Source organism: Cricetulus griseus, chromosome 7 (genome assembly GCF_003668045.3).
Source record: "Cricetulus griseus strain 17A/GY chromosome 7, alternate assembly CriGri-PICRH-1.0, whole genome shotgun sequence".
Taxonomy (NCBI): domain Eukaryota; kingdom Metazoa; phylum Chordata; class Mammalia; order Rodentia; family Cricetidae; genus Cricetulus; species Cricetulus griseus.
This window is the reverse complement of record NC_048600.1, coordinates 63,685,226-63,708,240: the sequence shown is the minus strand read 5'-3', so window position 1 is coordinate 63,708,240 and position 23,015 is coordinate 63,685,226. Positions and strand designations below refer to the sequence as shown.

General features: G+C 44.3%; 1 protein-coding gene across 1 annotated transcript; it reads left to right on the top strand.

The window, feature by feature from the left end:
- The first annotated feature begins 8,994 nt into the window (after nucleotides 1-8,994).
- LOC100770259 (butyrophilin-like protein 9) lies at nucleotides 8,995-21,449 on the top strand. Its single transcript, XM_035448105.1, has 9 exons — nucleotides 8,995-9,097; nucleotides 11,017-11,364; nucleotides 12,856-13,137; nucleotides 15,866-15,994; nucleotides 16,302-16,334; nucleotides 17,896-17,916; nucleotides 18,129-18,155; nucleotides 19,772-19,798; nucleotides 20,812-21,449. The coding sequence occupies exons 1-9, from the start codon at nucleotides 8,995-8,997 to the stop codon at nucleotides 21,447-21,449; spliced, it is 1,608 nt and encodes a 535-aa protein (XP_035303996.1).
- The last annotated feature ends 1,566 nt before the right edge of the window (nucleotides 21,450-23,015 follow it).

Sequence of the window (23,015 nt, the reverse complement as noted above, 5' to 3'; positions counted from 1 at the left end):
AAGTGCTGGCCCCCTCCTCACCTCTAACACTTTGTTTTCAGAACGTTCAAAATTTCATGAACTTAATCAAAATGCAAAATCTTTAGAAGCACAATCATTTTACCGCCTGAGCCATCTTTTTTGTACCTGTTGAGGTTTGCTATATTGCCAAGTACGTGGTCAATTTTAGAGAAGGTTCCATGTGGTACTGAGAAGAAGGTAAATTGTTTTGTATTTGGATGGAATGTTCTATAGATATCTGTTAAGTCCAATTGTACCATAACTTCTATTAGTTCCTTTGTTTCTTTGTTAAGTTTCTGTCTGGTGTTACTGTCCAGTGGTGAGAGTGGGGTGTTGAAGTCTCCCACTATAAGTGTGTGTGGTTTTATGTGTGATTTGAGTTTTAGTAATGTTTCTTTTACAAACATGGGTTCCTTTGTATTTGGTGCATAAATGTTCAGAATTGAGACTTCATCCTGATGGATTTCTCCTGTGATGAATAGGAAGTGACCTCCTTCATCTCTTTTGATTGATTTTAGTTTAATGTACAATTTGTTGGATATTAGGATTGCTACCCCGGCTTGTTTCTTGAGTCCATTTGATTGGAAAATCTTTCCCCAACCTTTAATTCTTAGGTACCGTCTGTCTTTGAAGTTGAGGTGTGTTTCTTGTATGCAGCAGAAGAAAGGATTCTGTCTTCTTATCCATTCTGCTAATCTGTGTCTTTTTATAAGCAAGTTAAGACCATTAATGTTAGTGGATAGTAATGACTATTGATTGTTCATTCTTGTTTGTTTTTGATTTGGTGTTGGTGGCGAGATTATGTGTGGGGCTCTATCCCTTTTTCCCTTTTGCTGTTGGTAAAGTGGGATTATCTATTGCCTATATTTTTCTGGTTGTAGTTAACTTCCTTGGGTTGCAGTTTTCCTTCCAGAACTTTCTGTAGGGCTGGATTGGTGGATATGTATTGTTTGAATCTGGTTTTATCATGGAATATCTTGTTTTCTCCATCTATATTGATTGAAAGCTTTGCTGGGTATAGTAGTCTGGGCTGGCATCCATGGTCTCTTAGTGTAGGTAGAATATCTATCCAGGAACTTCTGGCTTTCAGAGTTTTCATGGAAAAGTCAGGTGTAATTCTGATAGGTTTGCCTTTATAAGTTACTTGACCTTTTTCCTTTGCTGTTCTTAATATTTTCTCTTTATTCTGTATGTTTGGTGTTTTGATTATTATGTGGCGAGGAGACCTTTTTGGGGGTTCAGTCTATTTGGTGTTCTGTAGGCTTCTTGTATTTTCATTGGCATGTTTTTCTTTAGGTTGGGAAAGTTTTCTTCTATGATTTTGTTGAATATGTTTTCTGCGCCTTTGAGTTGGATTTCTTCACCTTCTATACCTACTATTCTTAGGTTTGGTCTTTTCACGGTATCCCATATTTCCTGGATATTTTGTGTTAGGGATTTGTTGGACTTAAAATTTTCTTTGGTTGATGAGTCTATTTCCGCTAGTGTGTCTTCAACTCCTGAGATTCTCTCTTCCATCTCTTGTATTCTGATGGTTATGCTTACGTCTGTAGTTCCTGATCATTTACCCAGCTTTTCTATTTCCAGCATTCCCTCAGACTGTACTTTATTCATTGTCTCTATTTCTGTTTTTAGGCCTTGAACTGTTTCCTTGAGAGATGTGTTGATATCTTGTATTTTTTGGTTTGTTTTTTCTTCCATTTCTTTTTCTCATGTCCTCTTTGAGGTCCTCTATCATTTTCATGAAGATGTTTTTAAGGTCATTCTCTTCTGGTTCATCTGCATCGTGATGTTCAGGTCTTGCTGGTGTATGGTTCCTAGTCTCCTGTGGTGTCATATGGGGTTTTCTGACGTTGAATGTGCTTTTACATTGTCCTCTTCTCAGCCTTTCTTCTGGTGGGTGTAGCAGGAGTCTCTTTCTCTCCTTCTGGATATGGGACCAAGGTTCCCTTCTGGTAGATTCAAACATACCCAATACTCTGATGTCTGACCTCTTCTCATGGATGGAGGTGGCACTGATACCTGGGCCTCAGCAGTGTTCAGGTGTGTTGGGTCCCGTTGCAGAGTTTGGATCTGGTGAGTAGATCCCTGGCGTCAGATCAAATTTTTTCACTTTAAATGACAATACTTCTGCTGCTACCCGAAAAGAATTTTTTCCCTAAAGGAGACACATCCTAAAGTATATGTTAAATGGAAATACCTAGAAACAAATCGATAGAAAGGGCCAGGTGTTCTTCTAACATCAGGGTGAGGTTATTTTTGTTTCTTCCCCCCAAATGAATGAAGTCCCAGATGATTTCTGTTCTGATGCAGCTGACCATGACAGCATCCCAGAGACCACTGGACAAATGAAGCATTTGAAGGTAGACAACAAACCCATCAAGGGAGATGACTAAAGAGAAGAGAGATGACTAAAGAGAAGAGTAAGCCTATGACTTGGGGAGACATCATCAAGGACACAATACCACTGACATGAAAATGATGCTGTTATATTTACTGACTGTAGTACATGTTAATTCTCAGCTTGTCAGAATCCAAATATTTTTTTTTTTATCAGGGGTGATAAAATGTGCTTCTGTAACAGGAGACAGCATGCTGTTGTTTTGCCATGCTAATGATTGTTTTTTATCTATTGGAACCAATTGTCTGGACAAAAGATGTTATACAAATATTGAGTCACATGGATGAAGGATATCTTGGTTGGACTAATCTAATCAATCAGTCCAAATTCAATAATACAGATTTTAGCATAATTAGGTACTCTCCAGAGAGCTCTGATAGTGGAAATTATAGTTGCATGAAGACGAAAAAAGGAGTATCTAATCTAATGTATTGATATTATTGTTCCCAGAATAGTGCTATCTGTTGCCAGTGGTTCAGAAAATAACCTCTGGCTGCATTTGGTACATGACAGTCAACAAGAACAATCTTTTTTTTTTTTAATCAGCAGAAACCATCTATTCCTGGGCTCTTAAAATGTTTTATATGGCTTAGGAGTTACTCATATGCATTAGAGTCTACCCACACCTGTATTCATGCAGCTTCCTCTGATATTCCTGTCAATGGTGTTTTTTTAATAGCATTGTTTATGCATTAAATGTGCTTATATTCCTCCCTACGGTAATTCCACCTCTAATCATACCTTTCTCTCAGGTCACAATTGCCTTTGGGAAAATGCTATATATACTGCCCTTCCTGTGGGTTATTATGGCTTATGTGGGATAGGCTGTATTACATACAATTTGTTCTACAAACAATCTATCAACCAATGGAATTAAGAGCTCTTTCTCTCAAAGCTGCCATGATTCTTTGCATCTATTTGATCCTGTAATCGTTGCATCCACAACAACTTTTTTATTACCAGTCCCAGGAATACAAAAATGGTCTCAAAAATGGCCTGTAGGGCTGACCTGAACAAGGGGTTGCTCATGAACCCCAGACTGATAGAACTGTTCCAGACCCCCTGAACGAGGATGTCAGTTTGGCGGTCTGGTTAATCTATGGGGCCTCCAGTAGTGGATCAGTATTTATCCCTAGTTCACAAATGAACTTTGGGAGCCCAATCCATATAGAGGGATACTATCTTAGCCTAGACACAAGGGGGAAGGGACTAGGCCCTGCTCCAAATGATAAGACAGATTTTGAAGATCCCCCCTGGAAGGCTTCCACCTCCCTGGGAACAGAAAGGGGATGGGATGGGGGGTCAGTGGGGGGAAGAGGAGAAGGAGAGAGAGAGGGAACTGGGAATGACATGGAAAACAAGCTTGTTTCTAATTTAAATTTTTAAAAAAGGAAAAAATGGCCTGTGGGTGACAACCAAGGAACCTGCATGGGACTGACCTAGGCCCTCTGCATATGTGTGTTGAACCAAACTGGCTTCTTGCCTCCTGTAGACCATGACTCTTGTGGCCTTGGTGGTCTCAGAGACCCTCTTATGAAATCTGAGAAAGAAGAGGAATGCACACAGGAAGAATTCACCCATCAGAGGCAGGGATTTTGATCGGGATCTTGGGAAAGAGTGCTGACTGACAGAAATGAGGCAGATAGAATGCCCCGTGAACGCACGGTGGTTGTAATGGACAGCTTTGCTTCCCTGCTCAGTAGAGAGATTAAGAGGCAAGAATGCAAAGAGCCAAGACTGGAAAAGCAAGGATGCCGTTGAAGGTGCAGATAGAGACGAGTCAAATGACTGGAGAGACTTGAAGAGATGGACATACTTTCGATAACAAACTCAAGAGAGGAGTGGAATCCCCACCTCCAGCAGGCCTCTCTGCTATTCCCATTCAGCTTTATGTGGAATTCTGCTTCGCTAGAGAAATGTTGGCACCCCACTGTCTCCAAGCTGTATATGAAAAGCTGTTGTAAGTCTGCTTGTGGCAAAGTTCTCAAGCTATTTCCTTGCCGGTGTTTCCCTGAAGAGAGATATAATGGCTTAAGTTGGAGCTGGGCCCAAAAGCATGTCCCATTTTTTCATGAAGATTTCAGCTTAGTCTCCGTCTCTTTCAATGTGACTGGGGGAGAGAGAGGGACTAGCCTAAGACAACCATTCTGCCCCCTGGATATCCAGCTTTACCTACCCAGCACTCCTGGTGGCCAGCTTGGACATTTTTCTCCACTCTTAGCCTCTGCAGATGCAGCTTGTTCTAATAAAGTTCTCAGGTACCTTTGGCCTCTTTCTAAGACCCTGGAGAGATATTTTCTATGGGAATTTAGCGTGTGATTTTTTTCCTCACAGGGACAGGATATGACGGAGACTTCCTCATTTTGTTCTGTCTATTCTGGTATTTATAACAAAGGGTAGAGCCAATAGCTTATGTCCTAAGGTGGAAGGCGGGTGAGTATTTCTGTCATTCATGAGCTGCACCCCACGCTTCCTGAGTTCAGCTGCCAGTCCATGTCAAAAGAGTCCTAAGCATCAGGGACTAACTTCACAGTCATCCCCTTTACAGGGAAGTGAGATTATCTGCCACTTGGATCTTCTGCTGTTTCCTGAAAGGTATGTGGCTCCTTTGCAACACCTGTATGAACCTTCTAGAAACAGAAAACAGAAAGAGAGAGAGAGAGAAACCCAGGGGGAATGCATATCATAGAAAAGCACTCTGATTGCCTGAGCCCAGTGATTTTGTGAGATGTGGGGTGCCTTAGGAGAGATGCCCATTGAGGCTGGCCCCTCCGAGGAGGCAAGATTTGGATGCATTCTTCTCCTCCTGCAGATGAAGAGTTCATTCTTAAAGCAACTCGGCCCCTAGAAACTAAGAAGGTGGAAATCCTCTTATGGACCAACTAAAATCACACCAGTGTAGGCTAGTGAGTAGTAGTGGGCACTGGAGTGGGAAAGGGGAGGGAAGTGCATCAGGCTCATTTGCCCATTGGAGCTCATGCAGGTAGCAGCAAGATGAAACACACCAATTGCGCTTTGCAAAAGCAGCAATGGCCAAACAGAAGTGAGAGATGGGTTTCAATACTTTAGTGTGCAAGATGCCCTTTATCCTGAAAGGAACATTTCTGGAGATCCCAGCAGAGCAGAGAGAATATGGTCCCCACCTGCACAGCTTAGGCTAGGTCCGAGGCCCCTTCACCGAGGTCTCCATTCTCACCCCAAATTCAACATGCCTAGCTTCTTCCTTTCTCCAGCCAAATTTCTCCATCTGAATCAGAATCCAGAGCTCATTTCAACCTTAGTGCAAATGGCGGGAACTAGAAAGTGTTTCCTCTTAGGGGGCAGCCGCACTCCAGGAAGGGTCAGAGCCTTTAGCTGAAGGACAGGTGGCAAAGGGGCCTCAAGACAGCCAGGCAGCAATGGGGAGATGTGTGGTGTTTCCCCACAAAGTCAACCTCAGGAAAATCTCTTCCATTCCCTTCAGGAAGTCGGCAGATCACTAGCTTCCAACGAAAGGCTATCCAGCAGACACCCCTGAATACTGAACATGGGACTAAGTACCTGGGACTCCCATCTGGGAAGATGCTAGTGACAAAGTCTTAGGGAAACTTTGATTTAAGTTGCTTTAATTAGCAGTAAAATTTAAATTCACCGATTGGTTTTGTAGCTGGATACCTGTGATCTAGTCTGTTTAGTGAGGCTGACCATGGCAATGCTTGAGGCTGAGTGGTTCCGGGCAGTGTTATGGTTTCAGGTTATTGATGCACTTCAAAGCTGAAACCAGAACTGACCCAACACAGCTGGTAGGAAGCTGGGAGAGAGAGAAAACAGGTGCTATAATCAACAGTTGAGATAGAAACTTCACTCTAATACCCTCTAGCTGTGCGTGAAAGTGCCCCACATGCCTTGATTTCCCTACCTGTAATTTGAGCTTATTGGTAAAAGTAGCAGTAATGCTGATGATATAGGTGTTTGATAAATAAGTGCTCAATTTTTGTTAGTGTTTACTGCTGTGGGCATATATGAGTTGCATGTGCTTGGGGAGCGGGCACGTGCGCATGCGCTCCCTGTATTTTCAACCTCTTTTCCTAGAGCTTCGGTGATGGAAATCATGTGTGTATATCACAACAGAGAAATGACAACAAAGAACTGTGGATCCTCCATTCCAATTCTGGAACACACTACCCCACTTGCTTACCACTTGGGAAAGAACAGACTCTCCTGGGCTAACCAGAGTTAGGGTTCATTAGGCTCTCTGTCTATTGCCCTGACATCCTCTCCTGAGTGGACGGACCCATGCTACCGCCTAATGCAGTTGACTAATTCCTCTCATTGGAGCTCATCTAGTTAGACCCATAAATACAGCCTCAGTCCCACTGCTTTGCAAACTGCTATCTGGGTGGTGATGTGCCTTACGTGGCTTTGCTCTCTTGGGGCTCTAAGCTATGCCCGGTCCACAGAACCGAGGCACAAAAGAGAAGGGAGGGAAACCAGATGAGGAAGAAACACAAGCCAGTGTGGCTTCGGATGCCTTGCTGTCACTTGTCAGAGCTGCCATAGACTGTCCTTCTAACCCAGAAGCTGCTCTGAGAAGCCTTCATCAATTCCCTGTTACTTCCTATGACTGCTTTCCTGCTGTACAATCCCAATCCTTTGCCAATGGTTTTGCAGATAGTGTGGCTGGTGGTAGGCTATTCGAGTATCAGTAAGCCATGGAAAATGGGGTGACAAAAGACAGAGTAGAAAAGTGAGTTGGGATGTGTTGTAATAAAAAAAAAAAGTTTCCTGAGACAGAAAGACACTAAGCCACAGAGTTCATGTGGAGGGGTTTTTATTAGGGGAAAGGGATCATATAGGGGGGAAAGGGAGGGGGGAGACTGGCCTCTGGGGACAGGAGCAGCAGAAGAGGAGAGGCAGGGAGACAACGAGAGAGGGGAAGAGAGAGAGAGAGAAAGAGAAGGGAGACAGAGAGATAGGTAGAAAAGCAGAGAGAGTGAGAGAGAAAGGAACACAGAGAGAGACACACACATGGATTTGGGGGGCATGGGAGGTGGGCAGGGCCCTTTTAAAAGGGAGCATAGTGTATGTGCACAGGAAATGCTCTAAGTGGCTGCAGCTTTCAGAACACCAAGGGCAGGACAGTGCAGATGCCTGAATACTAACAGAATGAAGAATAAAAATCCACTGAATATCCTCTCCCCAAGAGGAAATGTTGTGATGGGCTAAACGGTTTCTAGAAGAAAATGGGAAACTGATGTTTTAAAAGTGGAGAGAAGCTGGGCGTTGGTGGCACACGCCTTTAATCCCAGCACTAGGGAGGCAGAGGCAAGCTGATCTCTGTGAGTTCGTGGCCAGCCTGATCTCCAGAGCGAGTGCCAGGATAGGCTCCAAAGCTACACAGAGAAACCCTGTCTTGGAAAACAAAAAAAGATAGAGAGAGAGAGAGAGAGAGAGAGAGAGAGAGAGAGAGAGAGAGAGAGAGAGGAGAGAAGGAGAAGGTGCTGACTTCTACTTATAGAGTATGTCTTTATTTCTATGTTTGAAGCAGAGTCTGGGTAGGAAGTCTGGGCTCTCTTGATGCTCATGATCCCTCTGCCTTCTGCATGCTGGGATACAGGTGTGAACATTACATGTCATTCAAACAACATCTTGTCAATCCATAGAAGGCTTAAACTTTTCCCTTGACAGTGGTTCCTTCCATTGCTCAATCACAAACATTGAGGTTCACCCAGCTACAAAACCAGCTTTAAATCCCACAACTAAATAAAGAAGCTATGTGGAGAGACTGTGTGCACTCCAAGATGTGTTGACCACATGAGACTTGCTGGCTGCTAGGCTTAGATGCTAGCACAGAGCCCAAGGGGGACTTAGAGCTAGAAGAGACAGCCCTGTGAGGGCTGAATTTGAGTCTTCTGGACCACAGGAGGAAGAAGAGCTTTCCAGGTGGCCTTCCTCCACCTGGAGGCCCTCCATCAGCTGGGCCTAAAACTGCTATAGACACAAGAACAGGGACTAGCTAACCCACTAAAGGCACTACCTGAGGGATCAGAACAGATGAAATTGTCCCAGAATGTCCCAAAAGTTGGCAGGCAGCCACCAGATATATACTCTGTTTTGGAAAAAAAAAATACCAAAACGGCTCTCTGTTCCCCTATCTTATGAACCTGATGTTCCAGGGCATAGAAAATTGTACACAAGGATCAGTGGTGGGGAGGAAGGGAGATAAAACTGCATTTGAGATTCTTCTGAGATTTCTCATTCTCTGGGGAGTGTCACTAACCCAGAGGAGGGTGACACCGAGCCCCCACACAAGGTATGGCTCCATTCCTGACTCTAAACAATACTTGGCTTCCTCTGGGACCCTTCAGCCCTGTCCGCTCACAGATCCATGAGTTCCAACAAGCCCAATGGTAACAACATCTCCTGGTAAAATTAGAAGCAGTTCTCACATCCCGTCGGGGTTTAAAAGAAGCCATGGCCTGATGTGGAACTCCAAAATCAGAAAACAGCAAGTAACAGAGACAACAGCTGATCTCAGGCCTGCTGAGCGAACGCTCACTGCCCACATAACCCAGCATGTTTATTACTTTCTAGGTGGCCCACACTGTTGACAGATGGCAGATTTCTCAGTATTCCTGGGGTTTCTGAAGCAATGGTGGAGCAGCATCTTCTTCACCCATTTTCTCCTCTTCCTCCAGTTGGGGGAGGTAGACTCAGGTAGTGTATTTGATCTACAGCCATATTCGGTCCACCCAGGTAGGATATGAGCAACTGGGAAAACCCTGCCTTATCTTTGCTAGGTGACCTGTAGAAATGGACTCTCATAATGCAGCACCAGACCATACTAATTGCTAAAATGCAAAAAGATGACCATGCAAGGTTCTGGATTTTTTGTTTGTTTCATTGACTGGTTTCTTTCTTCCTTCCTTCCTTCCTTCCTTCCTTCCTTCCTTCCTTTCTTTCTTTCTTTTTTTTTTTGCTTTTTTTTTTCTTTTGAGACTATTCTTGCTATGCAGCCTAGGGTAGCTGGAATCACAATCCCCTTTCCTCCCCGTTTCTGGGATTGCAGTTATATACCACCACTCACTACTTCTATACCGGTTGTTAAAGAGCCATAAACTTGATGCCCTTCCATCAGTTCACCAGGCCCTGTTAACCCATATACACTTCCCAGGAACAAAGATAAGCACAGCCAAGAGCAATTCTTTTTCCCTGGAAAGCCTTGCAAAATACATATTCCCTGGGAAGGAAACAGATGGAGGATAAAGTGGGATGGAGTAGAGAGGGAGGGAGGGAGGGAGAACGAGGAGAGAAGAAGGGATAATGACAGAGAGATCTCAGGTGTGTGAGAAAGACACTTGAAAAGACCCTGGAGAGGGAACCTGGTAGGAAGGTGATTGAGATTGACTGGGATTCATCCAGGAGGCAAACAGTTTGGTCCAAAAGGATACATGATCTATGGGCAAAGAGAAGGATAGGAGGGAGATCTAGGATGTTGAGTTTGGGGAAGAAGTTTTAATTGAATTCGGAAAGAAGGAAAGAGACTAATTTAAGGATAGCAGAGAGACCACTTGGAGATTCCACGAAAGAAGAGAAATGACCAAGTCGTGGCAGGTCTCTCAACAGCAGAATTCAGTAGGCATTTAAATATGAAAACACACAGAGCAGAGAACCCCATAGATTATGTTCCACATATATTCTGTTTTTATAGAGACTGTGCATGTGTATTCTATTGATAAACACTGTGAAAACTGCCTGTGTTGGCTAGTTTACTGCCAATTTGACACGAATCAGAGATATCTGAGTGAAGGGAAGTGCACTTGAGAAAATGCCTCCATAAGATTGGCCTGCATGCAAGCCTGTGGCATTTTAAAACTAATAATTGATATGGGAGGGCCCGGCCCACTGTGTATGGTGCCACGCTGGTCTGGGGGTCCTGGGGTATATAAGAAACAGGCTGAGCAGTCTGTAGAGAACAGAGACAGTAGGCAGCACTCCTCCACGATATCTGCTTCAGTTACTGCCTCTAGGTCCTTGCCTTGAGTTCCTGCCCTGACTTACCTGTAAGAGGAAATGAGTCCTTTCCTTCTCATTTTGCTTTTAGTCATGGTATTTATCACAGCAACAGAAATTCTAACTAAGACACGGGCAAAATAAGACTTTCCATTCTCATTGCACAGAATTCACCACATCAGTCATATAGCGTCTCTCTTTTAAAATCTTTTTCTTGGTGCATTTACACAAATACACAATTCTCTATTCCAAATAATATGGATTTTTTTGATCAAACGTTGCATTTAGTGTGCTCCTCTGACTATACAGTTCCCCAGATATAATCTACTCTTGATTGATTCAAACCGGTAACCAGTCCAGTCCAGCCCTGCACAGTGCACTTGATTGGAATGTGTGTATATATGCATTTTAACTCATACTCCAACTTTTTTTTTTATGACAATGTCTTCTCCAGGAAACCACACAGGTTGTTCTTGGAGAACAATTCATCGTTGTCATTTGCATAGTTTGCTGTAGATTTCTAATCTGCAAAGGGAAGTTTTTTGTTTGTTTGTTTGTTTTTGTTTTTTAACTTAGGTTTGAAGTAGGTTGATCTTGGCCATTGTTTTGGATTATTGTCCTAGACGAGTTCAAGGTGCTGGGCCCTGGCGAGTCCTTGATGGCCCTTGTCGGGGAAACGGTGGAGTTCCCGTGCCACTTGTCACCATACCAGGATGCAGAGCACATGGAGATCCGCTGGTTCCAGACCCAGGTCTCAAACGTGGTGTACCTGTACCAGGAACAGCAGGGGCTCTCCAGCCCGCAGATGATGCAGTTCCGCAACAGGACCATTTTCGAAGCTAACGACATTGCAGATGGTAGCGTGATCCTACATATCCTCAGCGTGGTTCCTTCCGACGAGGGCCAATATGGGTGCCGCTTTCTTTCTCACAACTTCTCTGGTGTAGCCACGTGGGAACTGGAAGTAGCAGGTATGTTCTGGAGCCAGTCAGGAGCAGGAGACAGAGAAAAGGATGGGATTGGATAGAACTGCCTTATACTCAAGGAGACAAACGCGCACAGGGAATCTCGGATCGAGAACAAACAAACATAATGTATTAAAACATTGAGCGGGGCATAGAGGGATACTTCAGAGATCTAGTGCCTGACTAGCACGCCCAAGACCGTGGTTCAATTCCTGGTTCCAGTTTTTAAAGAGTTAAAAAGAGAAAAGGCATCCCAACAAATCCATATACAGCAAATAAAAGGGAGAATACATTCATTAAAAATTACTAAGACAGCTGAAAATATAATTTTAGTCTGTAATGACAAAGTAACTTGGAGATATAATAGGCATTAGTGCAAGATTAGTATTTGTAGTGTTACTTAGAATTTCTTGAGCATTGAAGCTTCCTAAATACAACAAACACAAAGGAGCCCGATGTGGTCCGTCATCACTGTCCACATTCTGAAGCTAGAAAGACAAGGAGCTCAGTGAACAGATGTGTAGTGATTCCTAGAGTCCATTAGTAAGACAGGAAAACAACATGCAAAAGAAATTTGATGATGTACATTTTCATGCACAAGAAATAAAGGGGATATCATAGAAAGAAATGTGAGAAGTACAAGGTAGAAGCTAATAGAATTTGATCCCCCAAGTAGTGAGGTTGTAGGGAATAAAAAATGATGGAGAAAGGCCTGGGGCCTTCCTGGTATGTATCTTATACATTATTTATATTTAAACAACATTAACATTTCAATATGGTTTTGATTGAAATAGAATTACATCACTTTTCTCCCCTTCTTTCCTTTTCTCCAACCCTTCCTAGCAACCTTCTCTCAAATGCCTTCCACTGGCAAGTTGCTAGCCTTTTTTATCTTTGAGTGCTATTGTTACATATATGCAGAGTGGTCAGCCTTGAAACCTTATATCCCACCAACAAAAATGGACTCAGGATATATTGTACACATATACATACACATATATTAATATTTTGCAAATTTAAAACATATGGTTGGGGATACAGTTCAGTGATAGAATGTTTACCTAGATGAACAAGAGCTGGGTTTGACCCCTAGCACATAAATTGATACTTAATTGGCAAATGATAGCTAGATAGATAACAGAGCCAGCTCTATTTGACTGGGAAAGGATTGCACATACCATAGGCATTTGAGATCTAGTGAGAACTAACAGAGGATAGTCTTGGAATTCTGGGTGAGATTATTCTTCGTTGAGGTGGGGTCATTTATTACACAATATAACTAAATGCATATAGCTCTCCTCTGAATATTTCCTAATGTCCCTGCCTAATCTAAACTGTCTTTGGCAGTTCATAGCTGGAGGGCTGTGAGCTCACATACATGATAAGAAGAGTCGTGTTGCTGGCATCTCATAATGACCTCAGATGGTGAACAGTGGCATGAACTTTATGCATAGCTTCTAGAAGTGAGTCTGATCTTTCACACTCCTGCTTTCCCAGGGTTAGGCTCAGACCCACACATCTCCCTTGAGGGCTTCAAGGAAGGAGGCATTCAGCTGCGATGCAGTTCCAGTGGCTGGTATCCCAAGCCAAAGGTTCAGTGGAGAGACCACCAGGGGCAGTGCCTTCCTCCAGAGTCTGAAGCCATTGTCCAGAATGCCCAGGGCCTGTTCAGTCTGGACACATCTGTGATTGTTCGAGGAGGGGCTCATAGCAAAGTATCTTGCTCAATCCAGAACCCCTTGCTGGCCCAGAAGAAAGAGTTTGTGCTCCAGGTTGCAGGTCAGTAGGCACTGGCTCACACATGTCTTTCTAATCATCAAATCTCTTTGTTGAATGGTCCAGAGGTGGTCTGTAGGGACCCAAGGATTCTGAGACTTGGCTGAGTATGGGTTCGGTTGGTTTTGAAACCTGAATCTACTTGGCTAAGAGTAACTCTGAGAGTATAGCTGACAACTAAGTAGTAAGTGAGGAGGCTCAGGGCAGCAGCATTTCTATACCAAAGGTCATGTACCAGACTCATGAAGTTCATTATAGATCACCATGGGAAATCATCTGTGCCTAGCATCATCCCTCAAGCCACCGTTGGTAGAACTCCAAATCCTGACCTTCTGGCTCCCATCCCAGGGAGGGATTCAGATGATGAGATGAGTAAAGAGTAGCAAGCCCTAGAAGGCGGTAGTACTAGAGAGAACTGAGAAGCAGGAAAAGGCACCTGGGAGTAACATCATGTAGCTCTGGATCATAAAAAGGTGATTCAGCTAAGCAGATGTTCAGGCAGAGTTGAAATTTCAGCCATTGCTTGGCTTCACAGTTTATTGTTTATTGTTTTATTTTATTTTCTGTGTATGGCTGTTTTGCCTGCATGTATGTCTATGCACCAATTGCATGTCTGGTGCTCTCAGATGCCAGAAGGGGTCATGAGATCCTCTAGAATTGAGGTTACAAATGGTTGTGAGCCTCCATGTGGGTGCTGAGAACCAAATATAGGTCTTGTAGAAGAGCAGCAAGTTCTCTTAAATGCTGAACCATCTCTCCAGCCCCCCAAGTCCTTATCGTTTCAAGCCTTGAAGACAAATATAACCTGTGGGTTATTTTTCCTATAAATGGAAATCAATAGTTAGAAAAATACCATCTTCCTTTGTATCAGGCAGATGCAATCTACTGTATGCATGATCTTAAGACAAACTGTAACAAGCCCTTAAGTAGGTTGACTTGGCAGCCTCATGTGACATGCACAGTTCATCCTGAATCTCCCTGATAACTGGGTGGTGGGGAAATCTGTGCTAGCTGTCTTTATCCAAAAGGAAAGTAAAGTATCCAGATCTCTAAGGTAAGCATGAAGTTATAACCTGAAGCTGAACCCTAAATTTAAATTGCCAGAGCAAAAGGGATTTGGGTATCTTGTCCTTGATGTTTGCATGACAAATAGATGGTCCTGAAGAACAACAGTCCTGGGTTATAAAACTGTAAAAGTTGTTTAGCTTTCAAGTAGATTTACATGCATCTCAAAGGAAAAAAGAACTTGCAAAAAAAAAAAATCCGAAAGAGAACCTTAGAGCTATGGATTTCTTTTAGTATCAGGAAAAATTTGACTTTTCTTCCTTCCCTTGTTTTCTTTTTATATCCATATATATACATATGGATATATATACATATATATATAATTTATAGTTTATTATTAAGCTTAAATATATAGACCTTTAGATCTGTACATACTTGTGCATGTCCACTGTTGTTAATGGATATCAGGTGGAGAGACCACAGGGGCTGGAACTGAGGGCCAAAGGTCTAGCCACCAAGTCAGGGAGACAGCAGGTTGCGCAGTGAAAGTTGTATATGAAGGATAAATCTAGTGTGACCAACCCCTTCATACAAGACCTTGAAAACAGAGTTCTAGAAAGCCAACATTTCAAAAAAGACTACAGATGCTAAGCAAAATAAGCCAGACTCAAAAGGAAAAATTACTGTGTGACTTTACTTACATAATGTATCCAGAGCAGTCAAGTTCATATAAACAGAGAGTGCAATAGTGGTTGTGAAGAGTCTAGAGGCCAAGGGTGAATGAGGTGTTAGTGTTCAGTGGACAGTGTGAGATGATGAAAACTTTCTAGAAATGGACACTGATGATAGGTACACAACACGTTGGTTTACCTAATGTCACTCTTCTGTATAGTAAAGCATGGCTAAGATGAGGGCTGGGGTTTAGCTCCTTGATACAAAGCCTATCTCTCACATGAGACCCCAGAAGAGCAACGAGGGTCTGTCTCTTAACCACTGTGACCTCAGCCTCAATTTACCATACTTAAAGGTTAAACATATTTCTTAAAGAAACACCCTTCTGAGATAAAGCATTACCTTTGAATAATTAGATCACACAGACACAAAAATTATTAAACTGACACAGATGTTTCTGCTGGGTTAAGCTCCAGTTTTGCCCTTTTGGTCACCGTTGGAGCTGCCCTAGCCTACACACAGCCCCAAGCTGCATCCTACCCTTAGGAATTGCTTGGGGAACTGGCGTGGTTAAACAGCTATTGGCTTTGTTGGGAATTCTTCCAGTGGTGTGAGAACTGAGAACTGAGATAAATGTTGGGAAACAGGACCCCGCCCCCCCCCTCCAACCAGGTAGAACAGTTCACTGGTTTTCAAAAACAAAGCTTTGGATTCTGGATTCATTCAAGTGTAGGATTAGAGCCAGAAGAAGTGGACACCCAGTTGTAAGAGATGTAGGGCATACCAGGACTCGTGCTTTAGCTTCGGTTCACAGCCCTCCCTTCTGCTTTCCTGTCCGAGTCCTGCCATTGCACCTGACCCTACTTGGAGTGAAGGCTGTGCAGTTGCCCTCACGTCCAGTTCACACCTGGCTACAAGGGCTCCCGCTTAAAGTGTAACTGGCCACGCTAAGGTTACTCAAGACTTTCTGGGATGTGAGGTCCTATATAGCCTTGTTTTAGTGGTTAGTGGAGCCTAAGTGGAGACAACAAACACCATGTGATACGTTTTGCAGACGTATTCCTACCCAGAACGTCCCCCTGGAAGAAAGCGTTCCTGGGAACCCTGGTGGCTCTCCCACTCAGTCTGGCTGTGCTCACCATCCTGGCGCTGCAGTACTTCTACAAGCAGCGATGCTCCCAAGGTATGAGTCAGGTCCTGCAGTTGGTTTTGCTCTGTAGCCACGCCTTCTAGGGGTCTGGACCCGTTTGGTTTTCTCTGCCAGTTAAAAAATTAAAAGGCAGGAAAAATCTGAAGCACAACGAATGGCAGCAGAGAAATCTAGCCAGGATCCCTCTCCCAAACTGTCTACCTACTGGGAAGCTTAGCTGCTAATCTCTCAGCAGGAAAGTGGTGGGATGTGGGGAGGCATGGAGGCGACCCAGACAGGAAGGATACCTTGTTTCAGGCAGGCAATACTTAGCTGTCCCCCCATTCATTCTTCCTTTCAGAGAAGCTGAAGAAGCAGGGAGAGAAGGACAGAGGTAAGCCAGCAGAGGTGCCCTCTCCCCACATCCTGGAGCAGGGCCCAGGAACCCGCTGGGTTTCCAAAACAAGACCTCAGTCTTGGAGGGGGCGTCTAGGAGGAGGGAAGAGAGAGGGAAAAACAGGGTTTGCTTGGACTGACGGTGTCCAGGCACCAAGGCTGGCTTCCAGATGCACAGGGCTGAGTATGCACACTTTGGGGGAGCGAGGTCCCGGTGTTTATAACCTGCCCTGTCTGGTCGTTCCCCACTCTGAGAACATCTTTTTTCCTTTTGTCTCCAGAAAGACTGACTGCACGGTTGGGTAAGTTCTGGGTTCTTCATCACAGAGCAGGCTGCAGGGCAAGTGTGTTTAGCTGGCCACCTCTGGAGCAGAAAAGGGCATCCAAGCAATTGGGCTCCTTTGAGGAAGAGAAGGATGACATCCATCTGCTTCTCCATCCACCTGTGGGTGCCTCTCCTTCCTCAATCAGACTGAGATGGGCTGCCTGTGGGTGCCCAGGCTTCAGGGTTCATTCAACAGAAGAACCTCTGAACAGATCCTCCTAGAGTATTTACTTCCTCCAGTTCATGTTCCTGGAGTCTATCATTTTCTTTTTTACCCAAATACCACTGTGAAGAATGACCCTTGAACTTGCAGTAAAATGGGAAAGCTCTGGTAAATTACTTTTCCTCTCATTAGAACACACCAACTAAAAACCATGAAGGAGTGTGGTATAGAGGAGGGCCATACAAAGGAAAGGGAGGAACCTGAGATCCTTGGTAAAGACTGGCAATCACAGCATTCCACTAGTGAGACAGACCCAAGAGTGTTCATAACTTTCAGACCATACAACACAGAGAGACCCTGTCTCAAAAGACCAAAGGAGGTTGAGAGATCCCAAAGAATGGGGAAATGGAGAAGGCCCCCATAATAGAATGAAAATCCAGAGAACCAAAATGTTCCTGCCCTGTCAAAACTCCAGATGAAACAGAAAAAGTAGAGAGCCTTGTCTTGCTGCCTATTCAGTCCTACCAAGCAAAACCATTTTAATGAATCAACATCACATTCTGAATTAGTATATTAATTGCTTTTAAAAGAGTACAAAAGATGGAGAGAACAGAGCACCCTGTTCTAGTAGCAGAGTCAGAGCCTTTCCATCTAGCCAGGAGAAAAATTGTCATGTCCTTCCTGTCTTTAAACAAAGTATTCAGCAAATGACCCCCCCAAAATAACATAGGCTGTGCTCGGTATCTGGGCTCATTCTTCTGCCTCCCCACCCCCACCTCTCCCTGCACACACCAGGAAAATCTTGTAGTTTTAGGAAGAATGAACCCCCTCTCCAACCAGATCAGAGCCTTGGGAAAAAACCTTTTAGAACCAAGCTTGTTTTCCCTCCCTGGCCCAGTGCCTGTTGATTCCTTCCTCTGAAATGAAGGTAGAATAAAGGTTCTGGAATGCTGGGGATGAGCCTCTTTCTCAGGGCAATGTAGCATCAAAGGATAGAGTTGCAGCCAGAAGTGGTTTGAGATTATAGACCTTTGCATCAAAGGGTTATGTTTCTCTCTGTTTTGCTTGCAGAAAGACTTCAGACAGAGCTTGGTAAGTGCCCTCCATCCCTAGAACTATTCCTTCCTGTCCCATTTTTGCATTTGGCTGTCCATGTATCCTCTCCTCTCCCAACAAAGTATGACACCCACGCTGGAACTGTGCTGACTGTGTGGGCGGTGAGGGAAGGGAGAATCAGATAACTGTGACACAAATGTAGTGTGGTGTCCTGACTTTCTATTTCCCCTTTTCCTTTGCTGCTTCAGACTGGAGAAGGTCGGAAGGCCAGGCTGGTAAGTAAATCCCATCTCTCTCCCACTGCTTCTCACTGGGCTCCCTAACCTACCATGATCTAAATGCATTTCCTACTTAGGACATTTTCCATTTACAAGTAAATTGAAAACATACTGTGAAATGTACGTTGAAAATGTTCTCAGTTGGAAATGCATTGATACATCTACCAAGTAGATGAGCAGCACAGTGCTGAGGTGACTGTCTGGGGCTATGGCTATCTGTGGCTTCTCTGTGTCTCCACCTATCACCAGCCTGAGAAATGATCAAAATTCCAAGTATGGTTTCTAATGAATCCATACAGCTTCCACACAATTATAAAACAAAAACAGACAAACAAACAACAAACACATGAACAAACAATAAAACAAAAGAAACACAAGTCAAGTTATCATTAACCAGCTCTTCTCTCTTTGTGGCAGCAACACGGTCTCTCTAGTGCTTCCACCTTCTCTCATAAGCTTCATATGTTGTATGTTTCACTTTTATATTTATATTTGTTGTCTGGAGGCTATATGTGGCAAAACAGTGTTTCCAATCCTGGTTACACACCACAATCACCTGAATTTCTGATGTTCACCCTCAAACTGCCTGTGTGTCTAGAGTAGACATGTTACTATATATGTAAATACTTCTCTTCACACCTGAATGAAAATAAGAACATGGCCATTCCTAGGTGTGGTTGAGGAGAAGGTTTTTATTGTAGATAGGAGGGAGGCATAGCCAGAGGCATCCGGAAGAGTCCACACTGAACTGGCCCATGAGGGGGGAAGAGAAGAGAGAGGGAAAACAGAACAAGAGAGGTCCAGAGAGGAGTCAAGAGCAGAACCAAGAAGGGAACCTAGAGAATGTGTAGCCAAAATGACTGACTTATATGGGGAAGAGAAGCTGGGGTGGGGAAGCGAAGCTCAGGAACTGGAGAGGTTTAGGGTAGGGGGCAGGGTATACCAAGCTGGGGCTGAGGGAGCCCAGGTGCTAGCACAGACCTTGATGTGGTAATAGGCACCACAGGCATAGGTTAATGGAAGAGCTATATGTCACTTTGGCCAAGGTTAAGGACTCCTTTTAGCAAGTACAACTGTCTTCTTAAATCCCAAGGGAATGCTGGCTTTTGCCTAAATGCCAGGCTTTGGAGAAAGGAATTTCTTGGAACCTAACAATATCATAAGGGCCTATATTCCCTCCATAAGGCCAACAGTCTAATATTTTATTTTGTATATATTCTTGTAAATCTGAATTTCCACTTTGTCACATGCAGTTTAGGGTTGAGTAGACATCGTTTATAGTCTCATGCTGCCTGTCCCTTGCTTTATACATGCATCACTGTTCAAATATCCACCTCATATGTGTGTTAGGTCCATTTCTTCTTTCTGGTTCTCACTGTATACCACTGCAAACCACAATGAACAAGCCTTAAGTGTGTCGTCCAATCGCCATTTGTCTCTAGGAGGTACAACCAGGAAGGGAGATTAGGCTGTCAGTTAGACAAAAGTTTCCCAGAAAGCCATCACCCTGCCTTCAGCCATGATGAGGCTCTGTCCACCTGCATCCTGTGTGAGCTAGCTCCCTAAGTTTGCTGGCTGAGTTCTCTGAGTCCCTTCCCTCTCTTTGGTTTCAGAGTGGAGAGCAGCCCAGCGATATGCGGGTAAGTAACCGAAGCTGCTGCGTAAGTGTGACTGGTGGCAGAGTTGAGTTGGGTCTTGCATAGAAGGGACAGGGTGGGGTCTGACATTAGAGGAGGGGTTTTTCCAGGAGCCAAGTCTGTCTCCTGGAAATGAACACAGTATACGTACAGCACGCCGCACACTCTCATGTGCACATGTTTCATACACAAGCTGTTCACACACAGGCACAGCTTTTGGGGGTTCACTGTGTTCATTTCCTAAGGGCAGGAAGGCTGCTTCTGGAATCTGTTTGCAAAAGAAAGGGCAGAGTCTGAAAGGAAGCTCTCAGATCATTCCTCAGAAAGGGGCCCCTCAGGCACCTGAAATCCCAGCTTTGGGAGGCTGAGGCAGGAAGCTCATGAGTCAAGATCAACCTGGACTAATCAGGGAGACCTTGTCTCAAGAAACCAGTGGGTGGGTATTTGCAGTTGTGTAGGGTGCGGGTGGGGGGGTGTGTATGCTCCAATTTCTCAACCATAGAGTGGATAGATGTGTTTGGAGCATGGGTGTTGGAGTGTAGGTCATTAGATTCGATGACCTCAGAGGTTCCCTGTAGTTTTAAGAGTCCTAAAATTACTGTAAAGCCCAGGTACAGCGTGCTGCTGTTCAGACCTGGTGGTGGAACCAGAGGAAATAGAGGCCGCAAAAGGCTTAACCTATCTCATTTGCAACCTAAGAATGGGATTCCGGGACTTTTCTGTTAGGAAAGCAATAAGCTTCAGGAGTGTGCCACTCTGAGAAGAGGGGTAGTTGATATAGTGTGTGTGTGTGTGTGTGTGTGTGTGTGTGTGTGTATTCTCCAGCACACAATTCCACCAGTTCCAACCGGAGAAACTAGAAGATTTCTGAAAGGAGGGGAGGGAAGAAGAGGGAAGAGGAGGGAGGGCAGGAAAGAGGAGGAGAAACAGGGAGCAAAAGGGAGAGGAATGGAGGAGAGAGAAGGGGAGTTGTCTGAACCTTTCCCAGCAGGTACTAACCCTATGCTTCCGCTCAGTGGACGTGACTTTGGATCCCACCACAGCGCACCCTAGCCTGGAGGTCTCGGACGACCTCAAGAGCGTGTCCTCCCGACCCGGGGCTCCCAGTATCGCTGCCCACGGCCCGCAGCGGTTCTTGGAGCAGACGTGCGTGCTGAGCCGGGAGCGCTTCTGCAGCGGCCGCCACTACTGGGAGGTGCACGTGGGCCGGCGCAGCCGCTGGTTCCTGGGCGCCTGTCTGGAGTCGGTGGAGCGTTTGGGGCCCGCGCGCCTGAGCCCCGCGGCCGGCTACTGGGTGATGGGGCTGTGGAACAGCTGCGAGTACTTCGTGCTGGACCCGCAGCGCGTGGCGCTGGCGCTACGCGTGCCTCCCCGGAGGGTGGGCATCCTGCTGGACTACGAGGCGGGGAAGCTGTCCTTCTTCAACGCGTCCGATGGCACGCACATCTTCACCTTCACCGACACTTTCTCCGGGTCTCTCTACGCCTACTTCAGGCCCCGAGCCCACGATGGCAGCGAACACCCAGATCCCCTAACCATCTGCTCTTTGCCGGTTCGAGGGCCACATGTCCTGGAAGAGAACGACAGTGACAACTGGCTACAACCCTATGAGCCCTTGAACTCCGACTGGGCTAGTGATGAGGCACTGTGGTGACCTCAAGGCCAGGTCCAAGGAGAGTTCTGAACTCCTGGACAGCGCTTTGATCCCCTGCTGCCAAAGCGCGCAGGGACTCACACAGCCAAAGAGGACTTTGGCAAATGCAGTTTTGTGTATATGATTATCTTTAAGGAAAGCGGGCAAATGAGAGATCGTTTGTGTATATAGCAAGATTCTGGAGTGTGCACTGTGGGAGTGGGAGAGAAGTATCTGCTAATTTGTGTATGGTTCTGTATGTTTTGTGTAATTTTGTATATTCTGTAAAGTTCAGAATAATGACATTTCATAAGCAATGAATTCACCTGTGGCTCAGATCTGAGTTTTAAACATCATTTCCTGCTAAAACGAAATGAGAGAAATGTCTGTCTCCAGGGCTGAGATAGGGAACGCCCCAAGTTTGGACCATTTTGTGCTATAAAATAAAAGTCAATCTTCAGAAACTGATAGGGAGTGGGGTAGTTCAGATCCGCTGCGCAAAATGAGGACTGTGATTAGTAACTGCGGAGTGCATATTTTAAAACCAGAATAGATGTTAAGAGTTCTAACCATTAAAAAAAAAAAGTCAGGTAATTTATGTGTCATTCTAGAATGCACACATTTATCAAAACGTGCTTCTACCACAAATATACACAATTTTTGCTTGTAAATTAAAATAAGTAAATACATACATTTAAAAAAAAAAGCAAAGACACATGGGTACAGTTTGTAGTGACTTCTATGTGGCAATATGGAAATCCAAAACTGCAGTGATGCAGCTGCGGTGGGGGTCAGGGGTAGAGTGCTTGCCTAACTTAAGGGATATCATACATCTTCAACTGCAGCACACTTTCTCTGGGGCAGTGCATCAGTTCCCCAGCACAGCAGGGGAAGGATTAGGATGGCAAGAATGCAGTATACATACATACAAGAAACAATATACAGAGTGAATGAGCTATATTTAGGAATATATCTGTATACACATATACATGTACACATGTAATAACAGTTCATTTTAAAAGGCCATTAATTTGAAAGAGAGTGAGGAGTTGTGATATGCAAGAGGACTTGGGGGAGGGGAGGAAGGGAGAAATGATGTAATGTTATTATAATCTCAAAATTTAAAAAATAATGTAACATTAGGTACTAATTAAAATTCAAATGAATAAGTCCATGCCAGCACTTTGTTTTCTTTTTCTGTTTTTTTTTTTTTAAAGGGGAGCCTTTAAAAAATAATCAAATGGAACCTATCTAAAAGACAATGGGGAGGGTAGAATGAAAAAACGCTGTTAGCTTTACATCATGGGACTAATTGGCATAGACAAAAGGAGTAATAGATGCTAAACTCACCAGGAAAAGTCTATTGGAAAGCAAGATGTTTGCACAGTCTTCATTAGCAATCTTACGGGGCTCTTTCCCAGCTCATTAGCATACTTCCATTCTTGGGAGTGCTTTTTCTTTTCTTAAAAAAGCTGTCTCTATTTGTACTCCATGCCCAACTTAAAAGGCATGAGTCTTTCTCCATCTCCTCCTTACAGCTGCCAGGATTTTCATCTTATCTGTGCCAGTTTGCATTAACATCTAATA